The sequence below is a fragment of the Oncorhynchus gorbuscha genome, linkage group LG11 (genome assembly GCF_021184085.1).
Source record: "Oncorhynchus gorbuscha isolate QuinsamMale2020 ecotype Even-year linkage group LG11, OgorEven_v1.0, whole genome shotgun sequence".
Taxonomy (NCBI): Eukaryota; Metazoa; Chordata; class Actinopteri; order Salmoniformes; family Salmonidae; genus Oncorhynchus; species Oncorhynchus gorbuscha.
In genome coordinates, this window is record NC_060183.1 from 57,833,063 (window position 1) to 57,851,701 (window position 18,639).

An 18,639-nucleotide genomic window follows, 5' to 3' on the forward strand; every position below is an offset into this window, starting at 1 on the left:
ATCAAGATTCTCTTCATGGTGCAGCTGTAGAACATTTTGAGGATCTGGGCACATGCCAAATCCTTTCAGCCTACTGAGGGAGAAAAAGGTGTTATTGTGTCCTCTTCATGACTGTGTTGGTGTCTTTTGACCATGGTAGGGCCTTAGTGATGTGGCCAACGAGGAAACCTGAAGCTCTTGAGCCCCACCGATGTGAATGGGGGCGTGTTCAGCCCTCCGTTTCCCTCCTTTGTCGTGCCCACGTTGAAGGACATTTTGTAGTCCTGGTAACACACTGCCAGGTCTCTGACCTCCTCCCTAAATGCTGCATCATCGTCGCTAGTGATCAGGCCTACCACAGTTGTGTCATCGGCAATCTCAATGATGATGTTGGAGTCATGCATGGCCACGTGGTTGTGGGTGAATAGGGAGCACAGGAGGGGACTGGGCACACACCCCTGTGTTGAGGGTCAATGTGGCGGATGTGTTGTTGCCTACCCTATCCACCTGAGGGTGGCTCATCAGGAAGTCCAGGATCCAGAGGGAGGTGTTCAGTCCCAGGGTCCTTAGCTTAGTGATGAGCTTGTAGAACATTTTGGTGTTGAACACTGAGCTGTAGTCAATGAACAGCATTCTCATGTCAGCGGTCCTTTTTTCCAGGTGGGGAAGGGAAGTGTGGAGTACAATTAGAGATTGCATCATCTGTGGATCTGTTGGGGTGGTATATGAATTGGGTCCAGGGTTTTTGGGATGATGGTGTTGATGTAAGACATGACCAGTCTCTGGCTACAGATGTGAGTGCTACGGTTGGTAGTCACATATTCAAGTTTACCTTGGCGTTCTTAGGCACACAAAGCATGGTGGTATGCTTGAAACATGTAGGTATTACAGACTAGGTCAGAGAGAGGTTGAACATGTCAATGAAGACACTTGTCAGCACAATCCGTCTGGCCCTGTGGACTTTTGAATGTTAACCTGTTTAAAATCTTACTCACATCGCCAAAGGAGAGCATGATCATACAGTCGTCCGGAAAAGCTGGTGCTCTCACACATGGTTCAGTGTTGCTTGCCTCGAGTTGAGCATATAAGGCATTTAGCTTGTTTGGTAGGGTTGCATCAATGGGCAGCTCTCAGCTGGGCTTCCCTTTGTAATACGTGATAGTTTGCAAGCCCTGCCACATCTGACGAGAGCCAGAGCCAGTGTAGTAGGATTTGATCTTGGTCCTTTATTGCCGCTTTGCATGTTTGATGGTTTGTCGGAGGATGTAGAGGGATTTATTATAAGTGTCCAGATTAGTGTCCGCCTTTAGCTCATTGCGGATGTTGCCTGTAATCCATGGGTTCTGGTTGGGATATGTACGTATGGTCTTATTAATGAAGCAGGTGACTGATGTGGTAAACTCCTCAATTGCATCCAGATGAATCTCAGAACATATTCCAGTCTGTGATAGGCAAACAGTCCTGCTTCATCGGACCACTTCTATCTTGAGCGTGTCACTGGTACTTCCTGTTTGAGTTTTTGCTTGTAAGCAGGAATCAGGAGTATAAAGTTATGGTCCGATTGGCCAAATGGAGAGCGGGGGACAGCTTTGTATGTGTTTCTGTGTATGGAGTAAATGTAATCTAGAGTTGTTATCCCTCTCGTTGCACAGGTGAAATGCCGAATAGAAATGAGGTAAAACAGATTTCAGTTTTCCTGCATTAAAATCACCGGCCACTAGGAGCGCCGCCTCTGGATGAGCGTTTTCTTGTTTGTTGATGGCCCTATACAGCTCGTTGAACTCCCAGCTAGGCCAATCACCACCTGCACCGTGCTCTCTGGCCCTCTTACCTCTCAACTGCTAAGTCTTTGTCTCAGCCAGCTCTCCTCTTCACTCATTACCATGGGAACCAAAAGTGTGCTTTTGGAAATCTGGCATAAATATGTATTTTTACGTGTCAGTGTCTATTCATTTGGTAGAACTGTATTATTTGAAGCCAGACCTTGTATGACTGTTATGATGGTAATATAATGTTTCAGTATAATGAAACATGGTGTAATTGTCACCTGAAAAGACTGGTCTGACAGATTTAAGGGATATTTTCTCCAATTCATATTGTCCTTTTTTGTAGATGATTGTGAACTCATACTCTATATACCCCAGCTCAGTATTTTCCACCAATTAAAAGCCATTATGTGAGAGCTGGGATAATCTGACCCCGCGGCTGGTACTGGTTACTGCAGCTGTATGTTTGTGCCTGTGCATGCGCGTGTATGCGTGTGCTGTTTGTATGTGTATGTATTGAATTTGTAGTGTAGGCTATATCCATGTATGTAGAAGAAGATATACATAGCTTTCCCAAATGATTTATACACAGCAGTGCATCTCACCAGTCCTAACCCTGCCCCTTTCATAGTGCTCATGTTTAAAGGACAATACTGCCACTTTTCAACTTGATATTCCTTATCTCCAGCACCAAACCAGTGTCTACATATGTGAAAACAGCACGTTTCTATGATCTGCGGTTAAAAAGATAGAAGAAAGGTCCTATACAAATGCTTCTCTGTAATATATATGAGTTTCTTACCAGGGGGAGGGTATTTTCTTGCTCCCCAAAGATTTTCTATTGGGTTTTCCACCTCCATGCTTCACGGTTGGGATGATGTTCTTGGGGTTGTACTCATCCTTCTTCTTCCTCCAAACACGGCGAGTGGAGTTTAGACCACAAAGCTCTATTTTTGTCTCATCAGACCACATGACCTTCTCCCATTCCTCCTCTGGATCATCCAGATGGTCATTGGCAAACTTCAGACGGGCCTGAACATGTGCTGGCTTGAGCAGGGGGACCTTGCGTGCGTTGCAGGATTTTAATCCATGACAGTGTAGTGTGTTACTAATGGTTTTCTTTGAGACTGTGGTCCCAGCTCTCTTCAGGTCATTGACTAGGTCCTGCCATGTAGTTCTGGGCTGATCCCTCACCTTCCTCATGATCATTGATGCCCCACGAGGTGAGATCTTGCATGGAGCCCCAGACCGAGGGTGATTGACCGTCATCTTGAACTTCTTCCATTTTCGAATAATTGCGCCAACAGTTGTTGCCTTCTCACAAAGCTGCTTGACTATTGCCCTGTAGCCCATCCCAGCCTTGTGCAGGTCTACAATTTTATCCCTGATGTCCTTACACAGCTCTCTGGTCTTGGCCATTGTGGAGAGGTTGGAGTCTGTTTGATTGAGTGTGTGGACAGGTGCCTTTTATACAGGCAATGAGTTCAAACAGGTGCAGTTAATAAGGGTCTGTGAGAGCCGGTATTCTTACTGGTTGGTAGGTGATCAAATACTTATGTCATGCAATAAAATGCAAATTAAGTACTTAAAAATCATACAATGTGATTTTCTTTTAGATTCCGTCTCTCACAGTTGAAGTATACCTATGATAAAAATGACAGACCTCTACATGCTTTGTAAGTATTTGATACACTGCCGATTTTGAAGGTTACTTGTTCTCTCCACTGTATGTAGACACTGGTATTGTGCTGGAGATAATGAGGTAGAGGGAGAGGTAGAGAGAGGTAGAGAGAGAGGTAGAGAGAGAGGTAGAGAGAGAGGTAGAGAGAGAGGTAGAGAGAGAGGTAGAGAGAGAGGTAGAGAGAGAGGTAGAGAGAGAGGTAGAGAGAGAGGTAGAGAGCTTACGTTTGCCTTTTCAATCTCTGAACACTATGGAGGTGTATACTACTATAGATGTGGGCTATAGGTTTGTATGTAAACCATTTATTGTTACCACCTGTATTCAGCATGGAGTCATTACAGTATGAATATCCACACAGGATGCTTCTTAAATGGCATCCTATTCCATATTTAGTCTACTACTTTTGACCAAATGTAGGGCAGGGAGTATTCAAGTCTTATATTATGAGGTCCGGAGTCTGCTGGTTTTCATTCCTACCTGATAATGAATTGCATCCACCCAGGTCTAAATGAGTTCCTGACGAGAGCGAAACAATGTAAAAGTGCAGTGGAACTAGTTTCGAGGTCCAGAGTTGAGTTTTAGGGATGTATGGAATAGGCTGCCATTTGGGATGCAGAGCGCTGGGAGCCATCAGTCACCTCCTCAGCAACATAGGCAGCAGTGTTGGCTCTAGTTGGCCTTTATCTGGGCTGGTCAGGAGCTCCATGCTGAACACAGGTCAGTTATTACTGCTAGCTGCAGCTCCCTGATAAGATCAAAGGAGAAGCGGGGCTGAGTTGGGAGATGTGTGCCGCAGCTCTCCCCTTGGCCCGAGCACAGTTTGTCACGTATTCATCTGCCGTAATGTCACAACTTCCTCAGCGCGTTAGAAGTCCTTCCCCATTTTCAGTAGTGCAACACGGACAATGAACAACAACAAAAAATTGTGTGTGTGTGGGGGGGGGGGGTGATTCTCCCATCTACCATGTTTCTTCCCAGTCAACAGTGATTTTTCACTGTTCTTTTTTCTGTTGCCTGACTTTCTTCCTACTGTATCTATCCTTCCTATTTTGAAATGTTTTCTTCAAAGACTGATTCTTTAGTGTCACAGGCTTGAAGCAGTGCAATTCCTCATGATAGAAAAAGGTAGGGACAGCCACTTAGGCACATCAGTGCAATATCCTATGACAAGGCAGAGAATGGAGATTAGCATGTGTTAGAATGGAAAATAGGAGCAGGTTAGAGAGTTACTGGCTTCTCTCCAGCTAGCTGTAACCATGAATAATGGCATAGATCAAATTAGAGTGTACAGCTCTTGTCTGAATACTCTTTTAAACCACAGGCGTGGATGAAATAAAATAGAAGACTGCATCACCTGTTTCCAGCTGTAGAGTGAGTCAGCATGGACACAGGCTGTTAACTTCCCGTTGTAGGTTTTATAACCTGTCTTGGATGTAAGTAGTGTTCCTGGCTTGTTGTGAACCTCCTAATTATAGATCCACAATGTGTTCTTCGAAGGTTAATTCAAAGTCAATCCAACATCCTTATTGTTTTAAACAGCCAACAAGCCATCTGTTGTCTTTATGCCAGAATGTGTAGGCTGCAAATCACATGAATTTCATCCTAGACAAGAAAACAGCAGGCTGTGAGGCTTGTTTTTCATTTTTTTTTTATAGCCAACTCTCCCATGGTGAACTGCGAACTTTCTATATGGAAGACTGCGGAAACGTCTGTTCAATATACATTGTATGTATTCTGGATCTGGATCAGAATGGACCTGAATCAATCTACTGTATGTACAACACAGTGCATACACACAGCCAAGTATGCTAGACCAGTGACATCACATTGAAGCCATGGCACCCTTTTTCCTATATAGTGCACTACTTTTGACCAGGACCATTTAGGATGCAGACATAGTAATCAGTCCCATTTAATGTTGTTGTCTGACATCTTCCCTCTCTCTCCTCCAGAGTGAAGTCGAAGGATGGCGTGGCATTCCTGGGGGCGAGGGCCAGTGACCCAGTCCTGTGGACAGTGAGTCAGGATGTGAGGAGCGAGGGACACAGGGTCATCACCCTTCACTGTCACCGCAAGGAGAACACCTTCGGTCAGAGGTCAGTGGCACCTGGTTCTTGTTGATTACGATTCAACACACTGTAATAGCAGATTTGATGGATTATGGGTAGGGCCAGGAGTTTTCCTGGTCAGGCCATGTGGTCTGGGAAATGGGCCCTAATGATGTATTATGGGCTAAAGCAACTGTCATGGTGTGCTGCTTACTCAGCAGACTCAGTTCAACGATGTTCATGAATAACAATAATGTTGTTAGAACCCCGAACAACCCCCTCCCAAAGAGACAACTCATTAATAATAACAATAATGTTGTTAGAACCCCGAACAACCCCCTCCCAAAGAGACAACTCATTAATAATAACAATAATGTTGTTTGAACCCCGAACAACCCCCTCCCAAAGAGACAACTCATTAATAATAACAATAATGTTGTTTGAACCCCGAACAACCCCCTCCCAAAGAGACAACTCATTAATAATAACAATAATGTTGTTAGAACCCCGAACAACCCCTCCCAAAGAGACAACTCATTAATAATAACAATAATGTTGTTAGAAGAACAACCCCCTCCCAAAGAGACAACTCATTAATAATAACAACCCCGAACAACCCCTCCCAAAGAGACAACTCATTAATAATAACAATAATGTTGTTAGAACAATAATGTTGTTAGAACAACAACCCCTCCCAAAGAGACAACTCATTAATAATAACAATAATGTTGTTAGAACCCCGAACAACCCCCTCCCAAAGAGACAACTCATTAATAATAACAATAATGTTGTTTGAACAACCCCTCCCAAAGAGACAACTCATTAATAATAACAACCCCGAACAACCCCCTCCCAAAGAGACAACTCATTAATAATAACAATTTCACTACTGAGCAACTGAAATTCTGAGCTAAACTTTAGTGCACTTGTCTCCCATTGAACTCTGTTTCAATTTATACAGTGGGGAAGGTTGTCTAACTAATTTGTTTTGCTTTGGGGAGGGTTGTGTGATTTTTTTTTATTGGGCACATAGCTTTTCCCCATTTTACAGGTTTTACTATATAATGTCTTCCATATAGCCAAATATCCTAATCTGGTTGCATGCACCTCCTCTATTAAGGTGCTTTGGTACTTCCTTTATGCACTACACTTAACTGCGCGCATACTCAGTATCCTGTTTATAAACAAAGTTTACTACAGTTATTGTTATTTGTGTTGGTAATCATCAGGGGGGAGGTTGTGCAATTTATTTTACAGTGCAAGGGGAGGGTCATGTGGAAATATTTTAAATGTTGAAGAGGGGGGTAAAAATTTTTGACACCTAGAGTATGACCAAATTTCGAACTGTCCCTTATGTGTCTCATATTACCAGCCCTCTCCCCTGCAGTGGTGTGGGATTACTGGTCAGCCTAGTGCTGTGATGATTGACAGCCACATTCACTGCTCCTTAGCATACTCTCTGTCCCTATGGTCTACCCCCTGGTGGCATTTACATAACTTACATTCATCTCATGAATACGTATTAATATGAGTCCGTATGAGTCAGTCCCCAGTTAGTGGCTAAAAACAACGGCAACACTTTCCAATGTTAATTAAGTGGAGTTTATTTGTGATTTTTTTTATATCAAACATTAATTATAGAAATCTGTGTGAGAAACTTCCTCAGCGATGACGTGTCAGTTTAGAGATAAGGAAGTAGTGAGCAGGCTGGCATTTATTGGGATGACTCATGTACTGGAGGCACCTCTGCAGAGTGGTCACTAGCTGGTAGAGACACAAAGTCATGAAATATGATGTTAAGCCCAACCCTTAAAGGCACAATATGCATAAATCCCTCCACCATTTCCTGGTTGCTAAAATTATAATAGTTTGCCTAATTTCAGTTTATGTATAAATAAAACCACTGTGAAATATATTTTCAATAACCAAAAATATTGTATTTTCAGCTGTTTGAAGCTGGTGTGCAAGACCGAAAGTTGAAGACACAAAAACATTTAAACAGGAAGCATAGAAATAGCACATAGAACAGATCCACCGCTTCTTAGACTTCCTTTCAATGAAAATGACAGATCTATTACTCATATTTCTATGTGATTTAGATCGGTCACCCAAAAAGTTACACATGGCAGCTTTAACCCTAACCTTAACCACACAGCAAACCCTAATGACTAACCCTAGCCTTAAATAAAGATATTTTCATGAATTTCTACGATATAGCCAATTTGGAATTTTCAGCTGGTAAACATCAACCTGAAAGTAGCGAGGGAGTTGGAGAAGCGTTACGGACGGAGATGTCAAGAATTCATGGTGGTGAGGCTTTCTTGTGCTCGAGGAGAGGAAACATTAACAGACCAATTTTGACTCCTTGCTTGTGGACCTCTTTACAAATTCTATACAAGTACTGTACTGTTATTAGATTGCTTTTTCCCTCTCTAACTTGAAATTCAGGTCGTACAGGGAGATGTCTAAAGAAGATATATATTTGTTGTGTTTACTGTGTTTTCATAGTTACATTTCGTGTCGAGCAACATAAGTGATTCAGTTTGGGCGCTGCCAATTACTCTTAAGTTACAGTCGAATGGGTAAAGAAATGTTTAGACCTGAAGCATATCTCTCTTAGACTTTGTAAAGCTATTAGGTTTTCCAAAGTTCACCAAGAGGATATTATTGTTTATTACAGCCAACCTGAAACCAAACACACAGCAATGTGTATACACATTACACAGTAATGTAGTAATAAGTGTGCGTGTGTCACATGACCCTGCCTCTCAGAGTATATAAAGACACAGAAAGGTCACATTGTGTCCATAAGCCTCTAACATAATCAGCGGTGACATTTATCACAGCGCACTACGCTTTATTACGGGCGACAGGTTCAGTCCACATCACTGCTTTCTGTATCAGAAAGTATGTTGGCCCTCTTTGAAGTCTCATAGATCGATTGCTTTCTTTTTGTTTATAAAGCTCTTTTAGGGACAGTTTGAAATTTACTGGGGCGGGGTGACTAGTCCAAAAGAGGGGAGGGATGTCTATCTTTTTTTCAGTGGTTTAAATTCCCTATTTTGCAGGTTTTACTATATAATTTCTTCCATATAGCCAAATTTCCTCATCTTCTTGCATGCGCCTCCCCTATCAAAGTGTTTTGGGATACAGTCAACTTTATCCTGCCTTCTATCCGTAATGACAATAGTGATAGGTGGATCATTTGTCCATATCTGCAATAGGTTAACTCGCAATCATACCACACATTAAATCATTCAAATCTGCAACAACTTTCTATATAAATCCACAAGAACTGTCACGCCCTGACTTTAGAGAGCTTTTTATGTCTTTTTATGTCTCTATTTTGGTTTGGTCAGGGTGTGATTTGGGTGGGCATTCTACGTTCCTTTTTCTAGTTTTGTTATTTCTAGGTTGGCCGGGTATGGTTCTCAATCAGGGACAGCTGACTATCGTTGTCTCTGATTGGCAACCATACTTAGGTAGCTTTTTCCCACCTATGCTTTGTGGGTAGTTATTTTCTGTTTAGTGTTTTCTGCACCTGACAGGACTGTTTCGGTTTTGTTTATTCTCTTTGTTATTTTGTTATAGTGTTCAGTTTCAATAAAAAGCATAAACACTTAGCATGCTGCACTTTGGTCCAATTCCTCTTCTTCAGACGATGACTTCCGTTACAAGAGCATGGAGGAATAGCTGATAGGCAGCAGAGAAGATAGGTGCTCCATTGCGCATGAAAGAGTCAAGACACGCAGCTGAAAAAGCTCCCCATTGATCTTGTTGAGGCCATAAAAATTGTATTTCTATATAATGGGTGCACCTCATCAGATTTCTCAAAATAGTAAAAAAAATGTTTTTAAAATTGTGATTCATTTAATTCATATGAAACTAATATTTTTAATGAACTGAATGATGTGTTTTGCTATTGTAGTAGTTGGTGTTCGGTTAAATCGCAGTGAATCGAATCATGTACATCGCAATAATAATGTATGAATCACAAACAGTAAAAGGAAAGAGTGTAGCTGTAGCCTTCCTTTAGAATTGTGTCGTTTCAAAACTCATTTTGTATATACTTTAAATTGATTTGGACATTTAATGTATGGGACACTGCGACTCAATAGATGCTAGTAGCCTGAAGTTAACACTTCTAAAGGCAAGATATGTAGCCTATTGGCTCTATAAAATCAGTTATGCGTGCTGAAACCGTCATTTAAAGGTTTCCCACAAAAACCTTCCAAATTAGGCCTACCAGTCAGAACGCTCATGATGATTTGTATCAATCGGGTGCACATTTGTTTTGCATACTCCGCCATCACATGAGTAGTACAGAAACCTGACAGAAAAACTAACACAAATGTAATGTGACTGAAACTCAGCTGGGACATTGTAACGGAGTTCGTTTGTCGAAAGAGAGTCGGACCGAAATGCAGCGTGGTGGTTACTCATGTCTTTAATGTAGAAGAGCGATACATGAAATAACTTAATAAATATACAAAACAACGAAACGAAACGTGAAAACCTATACAGCCTGTCTGGTGAACACTAACACGGAGACAGGACCAATCACCCACGAAATACACAGTGAAACCCCGGCTACCTAAATATGGTTCCCAATCAGAGACAACGAGAATCACCTGACTCTGATTGAGAACCGCCTCAGGCAGCCAACCTAAGCTACACCCCTACTCAGCCGCAATCCCAATGCCTACAAAACCCCAATACGAAACACAACATATAAACCCATGTCACACCCTGGCCTGACCAAATATATAACGAAAACACAAAACACTATGACCAAGGCGTGACAGAACCCCCCCCCCACTAAGGTGCGGACTCCCGGACACACCTCACAACCATAGGGAGGGTCCGGGTGGGCGTCTGTCCATGGTGGCGGTGCCGGCTCGGGACGTGGACCCCACTCCATTAATGTCATAGTTCCTCATCTTCGCGTCCTGGGATAATCCACCCTCGCCGCCGACCATGGTCTAATAGTCCTCACCCAGAACCCCACTGAACTGAGGGGCAGCTCGTGACTGAGGGGCAGCTCGTGACTGAGGGGCAGCTCGTGACTGAGGGGCAGCTCGTGACTGAGGGGCAGCTCGTGACTGAGGGGCAGCTCGTGACTGAGGGGCAGCTCGTGACTGAGGGGCAGCTCGTGACTGAGGGGCAGCTCGGGACTGAGGGGCAGCTCGGGACTGAGGGGCAGCCCGGGACTGAGGGGCAGGACTGAGGGGCAGCCCGGGACTGAGGGGCAGCCCGGGACTGAGGGCAGCCGGGACTGAGGGCAGGACTGAGGGGCAGCCCGGGACTGAGGGGCAGGGACTGAGGGGCAGCCGGGACTGAGGGGCACCGGGACTGGGGCAGCCCGGGACTGAGGGGCAGCCCGGGACTGAGGGGCAGCCCGGGACTGAGGGGCAGCCCAGGACTGAGATGCAGCCCAGGACTGAGGGGAAGCCCGGGACTGAGGGGAAGCCCAGTACTGGCTGAAGCTCAGGCAGGATCTGGAAGATCCTGGCTGGCTGGCAGATCTGGAAGATTCTGGTTGACTGGCAGATCTAGAAGATCATGGCTGACTGGCGGATCTAGCTACTCTATGCAGACTGGCAGCTCTGGCTGCTCCATGCAGACTGACAGCTCAGGCTGCTCCATGCAGACTGACAGCTCAGGCTGCTCCATGCAGACGGACAGCTCTGGCTGCTCCATGCAGACTGGCAGCTCTGGCTGCATCATGCAGACTGACAGCTCTGGCAGCACCTTGCAGGCTGGCAGCTCCTTGCAGACTGGCAGCTCCTTGCAGACGACTGGCAGCTCCTTGCAGACTGGCAGCTCCTTGCAGACTGACAGCTCCTTGCAGACTGACAGCTCTGGCTGCTTCATGCAGACTGACAGCTCAGGCTGCTCTGAACAGGCAGGAGGCTCCGGCAGCGCTGTAGAGGAGGAAGGCTCTAGAAGCGCTGAACAGGTGGGAGACTCCGGTAGCGCAGGAGAGGCGAGGCGCACTGTAGGCCTGATGCGTGGTGCTGGCACTGGTGGTACTGGGCCGAGGACGCGCACAGGAAGCCTAGTGCGGGGAGCTGCCAGCGGAGGACTGGTATGTGAAGGTGGCACAGGATGGACTGGACCGTGAAGGTGTACTGGAGAGCCTGAGAGCAGGACTGGCACAGGACGTGCAAGGCTAGGTAGGTACACAGGAGGCCTAGTGCGTGAGGCTGGCACATTTTTCACCAGCCGACTAACACGCACCTCAGGACGAGTATGGAGCGCTGACCCAGGTCGGACGAATCTTGTACCTAAAGCACCAAGCTAGCAACTCCCTCATTACTCTCCACTCCACTTTCCCCATTAACTCCTCCACAGTCTCTGCTTCGCTCACCTCTAACACCGGCTCTGGTTCTGGTCTCCTCCTTGGCTCCTCACGATTAACAAGGAGAGTAGGCTCAGGTCTGTCTCCTGACTCTGCCACTCTCCCTCTGAGCCCCCCCCAATACATTTTTTGGGGCTGACTCACGGGCTTTCCTCTGCGCCGTCGTGATTGCCTCTCCAACTCCATTCTCCTATAACCCTCTTCGCACTGCTCCAGCGAATCCCAGGCGGGCTCCGGCACCTTCTCTGGGTCGACCGCCCACCTGTCTATTTCTTCCCACGTCGTTTAGTCCCGATATTGTAGCTCCTGCTGCCCCTGTTGTTTCTCCTCATACCAGCGTCTCTCAGCTCTTGCCGCCTCCAGTTCTTCTTTAGGGCGGCGATATTCTCCCGGCTGATCCCAGGGTCCTTCTCCGAACAATTCATCCTCCTTTGGCTGCTCCTGCTGTCGATGCCTGTTACCACGCCACTCGGTCCGTGTGTGGTGGGTGATTCTGTAACGGCGTTCGTTTGTCGAAAGAGAGTCGGACCGAAATGCACCGTGGTGGTTACTCATGTCTTTAATGTAGAAGAGCGATACATGAAATAACTTAATAAATATACAAAACAACAAAACGAAACGTGAGAACCTATACAGCCTGTCTGGTGAACACTAACACGGAGACAGGAACAATTACCCACGAAATACACAGTGAAACCCTGGCTACCTAAATATGGTTCCCAATCAGAGACAACGAGAATCACCTGACTCTGATTGAGAACCGCCTCAGGCAGCCAACCTAAGCTACACCCCTCTCAGCCGCAATCCCAATGCCTACAAAACCCCAATACGAAACACAACATATAAACCCATGTCACACCCTGGCCTGACCAAATATATAATGAAAACACAAAACACTATGACCAAGGCGTGACAGACATGCTTTCAATGGCGCTCTCCAACACTTGACACCTACAGTTGAAGTTGGAAGTTTACATACACCTTAGCCAAATACATTTAAACTCAGTTATTCCCAATTCCTGACATTAAATCTTAGTAAACATTCCCTGTCTTAGGTCAGTTAGGATCACCACTTATTTTAAGAATGTGAAATGTCAGAACAATAGAGTGATTTATTTCAGCTTTTATTTATTTCATCACATTCCCAGTGGGTCAGAAGTTTACATACACTCAATTAGTATTTGGTACCATTGCCTTTAAATTGTTTAACTTGGGTCAAATGTTTCAGGTAGCCTTCCACAAGCTTCCCACAATAAGTTGGGTGAATATTGGCCCATTCCTCCTGACAGAGCTGGTGTAACTGAATCAGGTTTGTAGGCCTCCTTGCTCACACAAGCTTTATCAGTTCTGCCCACAAATGTTCTATAGAATTGAGATCAGGGCTTTGTGATGGCCACTCCAATACCTTGACTTTGTTGCCACAACTTTGGACGTATGCTTGGGGTCATTGTCCATTTGGAAGACCCATTTGTGACCAAGGTTTAACTGACTGGTGTCTTGAGATTTTGCTTCAATATTTCTACATAATTTGATGCCATCTATTTTGTGAAGTTCACCTGTCCCTCCTGCAACAAAGCACCCCCACAACATGATGCTGCCAGCCAGTGCTTCATGGTTGGGATGGTATTCTTTGGCTTGCAAGCCTCCCCCTTTTTCCTCCAAACATAACGGTGGTCATTTTGGCCAAATCGTTTTATTTTTGTTTCATCAGACCAGAGGACATTTCTCCAAAAAGTACGATCTTTGTCTCCATTTGCAGTTGGAAACTATAGTCTGGCTTTTTTATGGTGGTTTTGGAGCAATGGCTTCTTCCTTACTGAGCGGCCTTTCAGGTTATGTCGAAATAGGACTTGTTTTACTGTGGATATAGATACTTTTGAAATGACTCCAACGTAAATGTATGTAAACTACAGACTTCAAATGTATATAGTGGATTAGGGTTTGATTCCCTGACCGGGACTCAAACACTGGTCAGTGTGACTGTCATTCCAAAACCATTATACTGTCACATTTCTCGCTATATGAGCCACGATGAGAGCGGCAGAAAGTCTGGAGGCCAGTAACTGAAAGGTCAATGGTTTGAATCCCCATGCCGACTAGGGGAAATATCTGTTGATGTGCCTTTGAGCAAGGCACTTAACCCTAATTGCTCATGTAAGTTGCTCTGGATAAGAGCGTCTGCTAAATGACTAAAATGTAATAATGCTATTATTACCAAGTCGGTTTAACCTAATGGCAAGATGCAAAGGGTGTTTTCCTTTCACGCCAGTTACCCGGTTTCACATCCTTGTCTTGCTATTTGCTAATTTGGTGTCACAAGTGGAATTGGTATTGGTATATTATTAGGATCCCCATTAGCTGTTGCAAAAGCAGCAGCTACTCTTTTGGGGTCCATACAAAACATTAAACATTACATAACACAGAACATGAATAAACAACATCTCAAGGACAGAACTACATAAATAAATATATACTTTTTAATATTTTGTTTTACAAAAGGCGCACATAGCTACATTTCAAGACATGCACACAAACTATTAAGGTCAAATAGGGGAGAGGCGTTGTACAGTAATCGGAACGCATGACTCGGACGTGCTAGGGGGCTGAGTAGTTGAAGCACAGGGACGTGTCATCAAGTACAAAGGGGACAGTGTAGCAAACCTTGCCATATGAGCCACATTACAATTCCCAGCAAGTGGGTTATCCCTATTGGCACAATGCATAGGATTTGTCTTTCACGCCGTTCGCTACAATACCAAAAGGCTCAAATCTATTGGTGATGCAGCTATATACAGTTGAACTCGGAACACATTTCTTGTTGACAAACTATAGTTTTGGCAAGTCGTTTAGGACTTCTACTTTGTGCATGACACAAGTCATTTTTCCAACAATTGTTTACAGACAGATTAATTCACTTATAATTCACTGTATCACAATTCCAGTGGGTCAGAAGTTTACATACACTAATCTTCTGAAAGGCTAATTGACATAATTTGAGACAATTGGAGGTGTATCTGTGGATGTATTTCAAGGCCTACCTTCAAACTCAGTTCCTCTTTACTTGACATCATTAGAAAATCAAAAGAAATCAGCCAAGACCTCAGAAAAATAATTGTAGACCTCCACAAGTCTGGTTCATCCTTGGATGAACAATTTCCAAACGCCTGAAGGTACCACGTTCATCTGTACAAAAAATAGTACGCAAGTATAAACACCATGGGATCATGCAGTCGTCATACCGCTGAGGAAGGAGACGCGTTCTGTCTCCTAGAGGTGAACGTACTATGGTGCGAAAAGTGCAAATCAATCCCAGAACAACAGCAAAGGACCTTGTGAAGATGCTGGAGGAAACGGGTACAAATGTATCATATCCATAGTAAAACGAGTCCTATATCGACATAACCTGAAAGGCCACTCAGCAAGGAAGAAGCCACTGCTACCAAATACTAATTGCGTGTATGCAATATTCTGACCCACTGGGATGTGATGAAAGAAATAAAAACATTTCACATTTGTAAAATAAACTTTTACTAGGACTTAATGTCAGGAATTGTGAAAACATTTCTTTAAATGTGTTTGGCTAAGGTGTATTTGAACTTCCGACTTCAACTGTATGTACAGTCCCAGTCAAACTATTTTTTTTACGTTGTAGAATAATAGTGAAGACGTCAAAGCTATGAAATAACACATATGGAATCCTGTAGTAACCAAAAAAGTGTTAAACATCTCAAAATATATTTTAGATTTTTCAAAGTAGCCACTCTTTGCCTTGATACATCTTTGCACACTCTTGGCATTCTCTCTACCAGCTTCACCTCGAATGCTTTTCCAACAGTCTTGAATTAGTTCGCACATATGCTGAGCACTTTTCCTTCACTCTGCGGTCCCACTCATCCGAAACACACCAAGGCAGTCGTGAAGAGGGCACGACAAAGCATATTCTCCCTCAGGAAACTAAAAAGATTTGGCATGGGTCATGAGATCCTCAAAAGACTCTACAGCAACATCGAGAGAATCCTGACTGGTTGCATCACTGCCTGGTACGGCAATTGCTTGGCCTCTGACCGCAAGGCACTACAGAGGGTGGTGCGTACTGCCCAGTACATCACTGTGGCTAAGCTGCCTGCCATCCAGGACCTCTAAACCAGGCGGTGTCAGAGGAAGGCCCTAAAAATTGTCAAAGACCCCAGTGTCGTGTCTTTACTATCATTACACTGAAGATAAATCTTTATCAAATGACTCTCTGTAATTATTACTACGTGATTAAACTGATTAATCATGTAACTGTAATTAACTAGGAAGTCAGGGCACCAAGGAAAATATTCAGATTACAAAGTTTTCCTAATATAACTTTTCAGGTATTTTCATATCTGCTCAATAGACTTCTGATTATTGAATTCTTCTTTACCTCACGTTAGTCTCATTCCAAACATCGTAAATTGTTGGTTATCTGCATGGACCCAGTCTTCACTATGAGTCATCCATACATCAATTGTCTTAAATCATGTATTTATTAACTGACTAAACAATCACAGAAGTGCACACACAAACAAACAAAGTAAATATGGTTACAAGAAATGATAGGGGAATATGGCGGCTTGGTGTACAAAAGGGAAGTGGGGGACGACTGAGATAAGACCACACACAGTTGATAATTATAACAATTGAAATGCTAATCCTTTGCACATGAACGCTCACTCATTCGGGAACAATTGCAATCAATATATATATTTACGCTCAGTGTGGTCGGGGTCTCTGTTGAAGAGTTTGTCCGCCCTCTCTGTCGTGGTTAGAATAGATAGTCCAGAGTGACATTCATTCATGTCATTATGGATAGATGTTTTGGTGGTTGTCTGTCTTCGTGTTCAATGATACCAAATTCCTAGCTGCAGACTAGTAATTAACATCAAAGACTTGTTCTTATTCTGTCGGTATCGATAGTCTAAGAGTTGAACCACGTGCAATGGTTAAAAGATTCAGCAGTCTGGTCTGCAACCTTTGTCCTCTCATAATTAAGAGCAACATGGTCTGTTGAGAAATTCTCAAGGTGGGGGTTATATTCGGAAATGCAGAAAAGGGCCTGTCCCAGGATGTCCGACCATAACTGGGCTCATGGGCGGTCCTCTGATTTAGTTAAACTCCAAAGGGAATTGGAGTTTCCTTCATTAAACAGTCCAAAATCACATTACACAATTTCACAAATAGCATCATCCTCACTCATTCATCTTATACAACAATTAGATCTAAGCCTCATATCTGAGGCTATTATATAAACAGCGTTATGGTAATGTGGCCGTATTGTCTCCCATGAGTTTCACAAAATTGTACCAAACGGACCAGTTTGTAGCTGGGTTCTTCACCAATCTTTTATACATTCTCCAGAACATACATGTGGTTCGGTTTTCCAGTTCGGTGAGGTGGAAGAAATGCCTTTGATCTCTATGAAAATTCACTCTGTCTCTATACTGTGGCCATGAGGAGATAATCTCCTCCAGGAATTTACGACTTCTCTCTGACCACAGCAGCCTGGGTGTAGGAGACAGGGAGAGGGGGATGGGGTTTGCTGTACGCAAAGAAGGCAACGTCATGACACCAGCCACCCCAGTCATAGACTGTTCTCTTTACTACCACATGGCAAGCGGTACCGGAGTGCCAAGTCTAGGACAAAAAGGCTTCTCAACAGTTTTTACCCCCATGCCACAAGACTCCTGAACAGGTAATCAAATGGCTACCATGACTATTTGCATTGTGTTCCCCCACCAACCCCTCTTTTCACGCTGCTGCTACTCTCTGTTCATCATCAAATCAAATCAAATCAAATCAAATTTATTTATATAGCCCTTCGTACATCAGCTGATATCTCAAAGAATATCCAAGATGTTCAAATGTTCATAAATGACCAGCATGGTCAAATAATAATAAGGCAGAACAGTTGAAACTGGAGCAGCAGCACAGTCAGGTGGACTGGGGACAGCAAGGAGCCATCATGTCAGGTAGTCCTGGGGCACGGTCCTAGGGCTCAGGTCCTCCGAGAGAGAGAAAGAAAGAAAGAGAGAATTAGAGAGAGCATATGTGGGGTGGCCAGTCCTCTTCTGGCTGTGCCAGGTGGAGATTATAACAGAACGTGGCCAAGATGTTCAAATGTTCATAAATGACCAGCATGGTTGAATAATAGTAAGGCAGAACAGTTGAAACTGGAGCAGGAGCATGGCCAGGTCGACTGGGGACAGCAAGGAGTCCTCATGTCATATATGCATAGTCACGTTAACTATACATTCACATACATACTACCTCAATTGGAAATTGGTAGTAATGAAATTACCTTTAGGATATTTTCTTTGGGGGTTCTAATCTCCCCGGTGTACATGCACCGAACATACATAGGCTGGAGCCATCTGGAAGCTCTGTGCATGTACATATAAAGATAACTAAATAGGGAACTCAACAGTGTGTTAGGCTGAGAAACTTTATTTAGATGGCGGTTTAAAGCTTGAAATGGACACAATGCCAAGGGACCTTGTTACACACACACACACACACACACACACACACACACACACACACACACACACACACACACACACACACACACACACACACACACACACACACACACACACACACACACACACACACACACACACACACACACACACACACACAAAGTAGGGTCTGGCACACAGTGTGCACTGCATTCCTCTGTGCCTGCTGGCTCTTATCCCTCCACACTTGTCACCGGGCGGTTCTGGCCCAGTGTGTTGGAGTTTCTGAAGAGCCTCTCACAGGCCTGTCAGCAGGCGAGGG

The 18,639-nt window shown here is 44.1% G+C and overlaps 1 protein-coding gene across 1 annotated transcript in view; it reads left to right on the top strand.

Moving 5' to 3' along the window:
* Window positions 1–18,639, top strand: part of LOC124047892 (transmembrane protein 132C-like) — a 196,031-nt gene that overhangs the window by 88,728 nt on the left and 88,664 nt on the right. Inside the window, exon 3 of the mRNA XM_046368220.1 lies at window positions 5,379–5,522. Within this exon, the coding sequence (XP_046224176.1) occupies window positions 5,379–5,522 (144 nt within the window). The remainder of the gene's footprint in view (window positions 1–5,378; window positions 5,523–18,639) is intronic.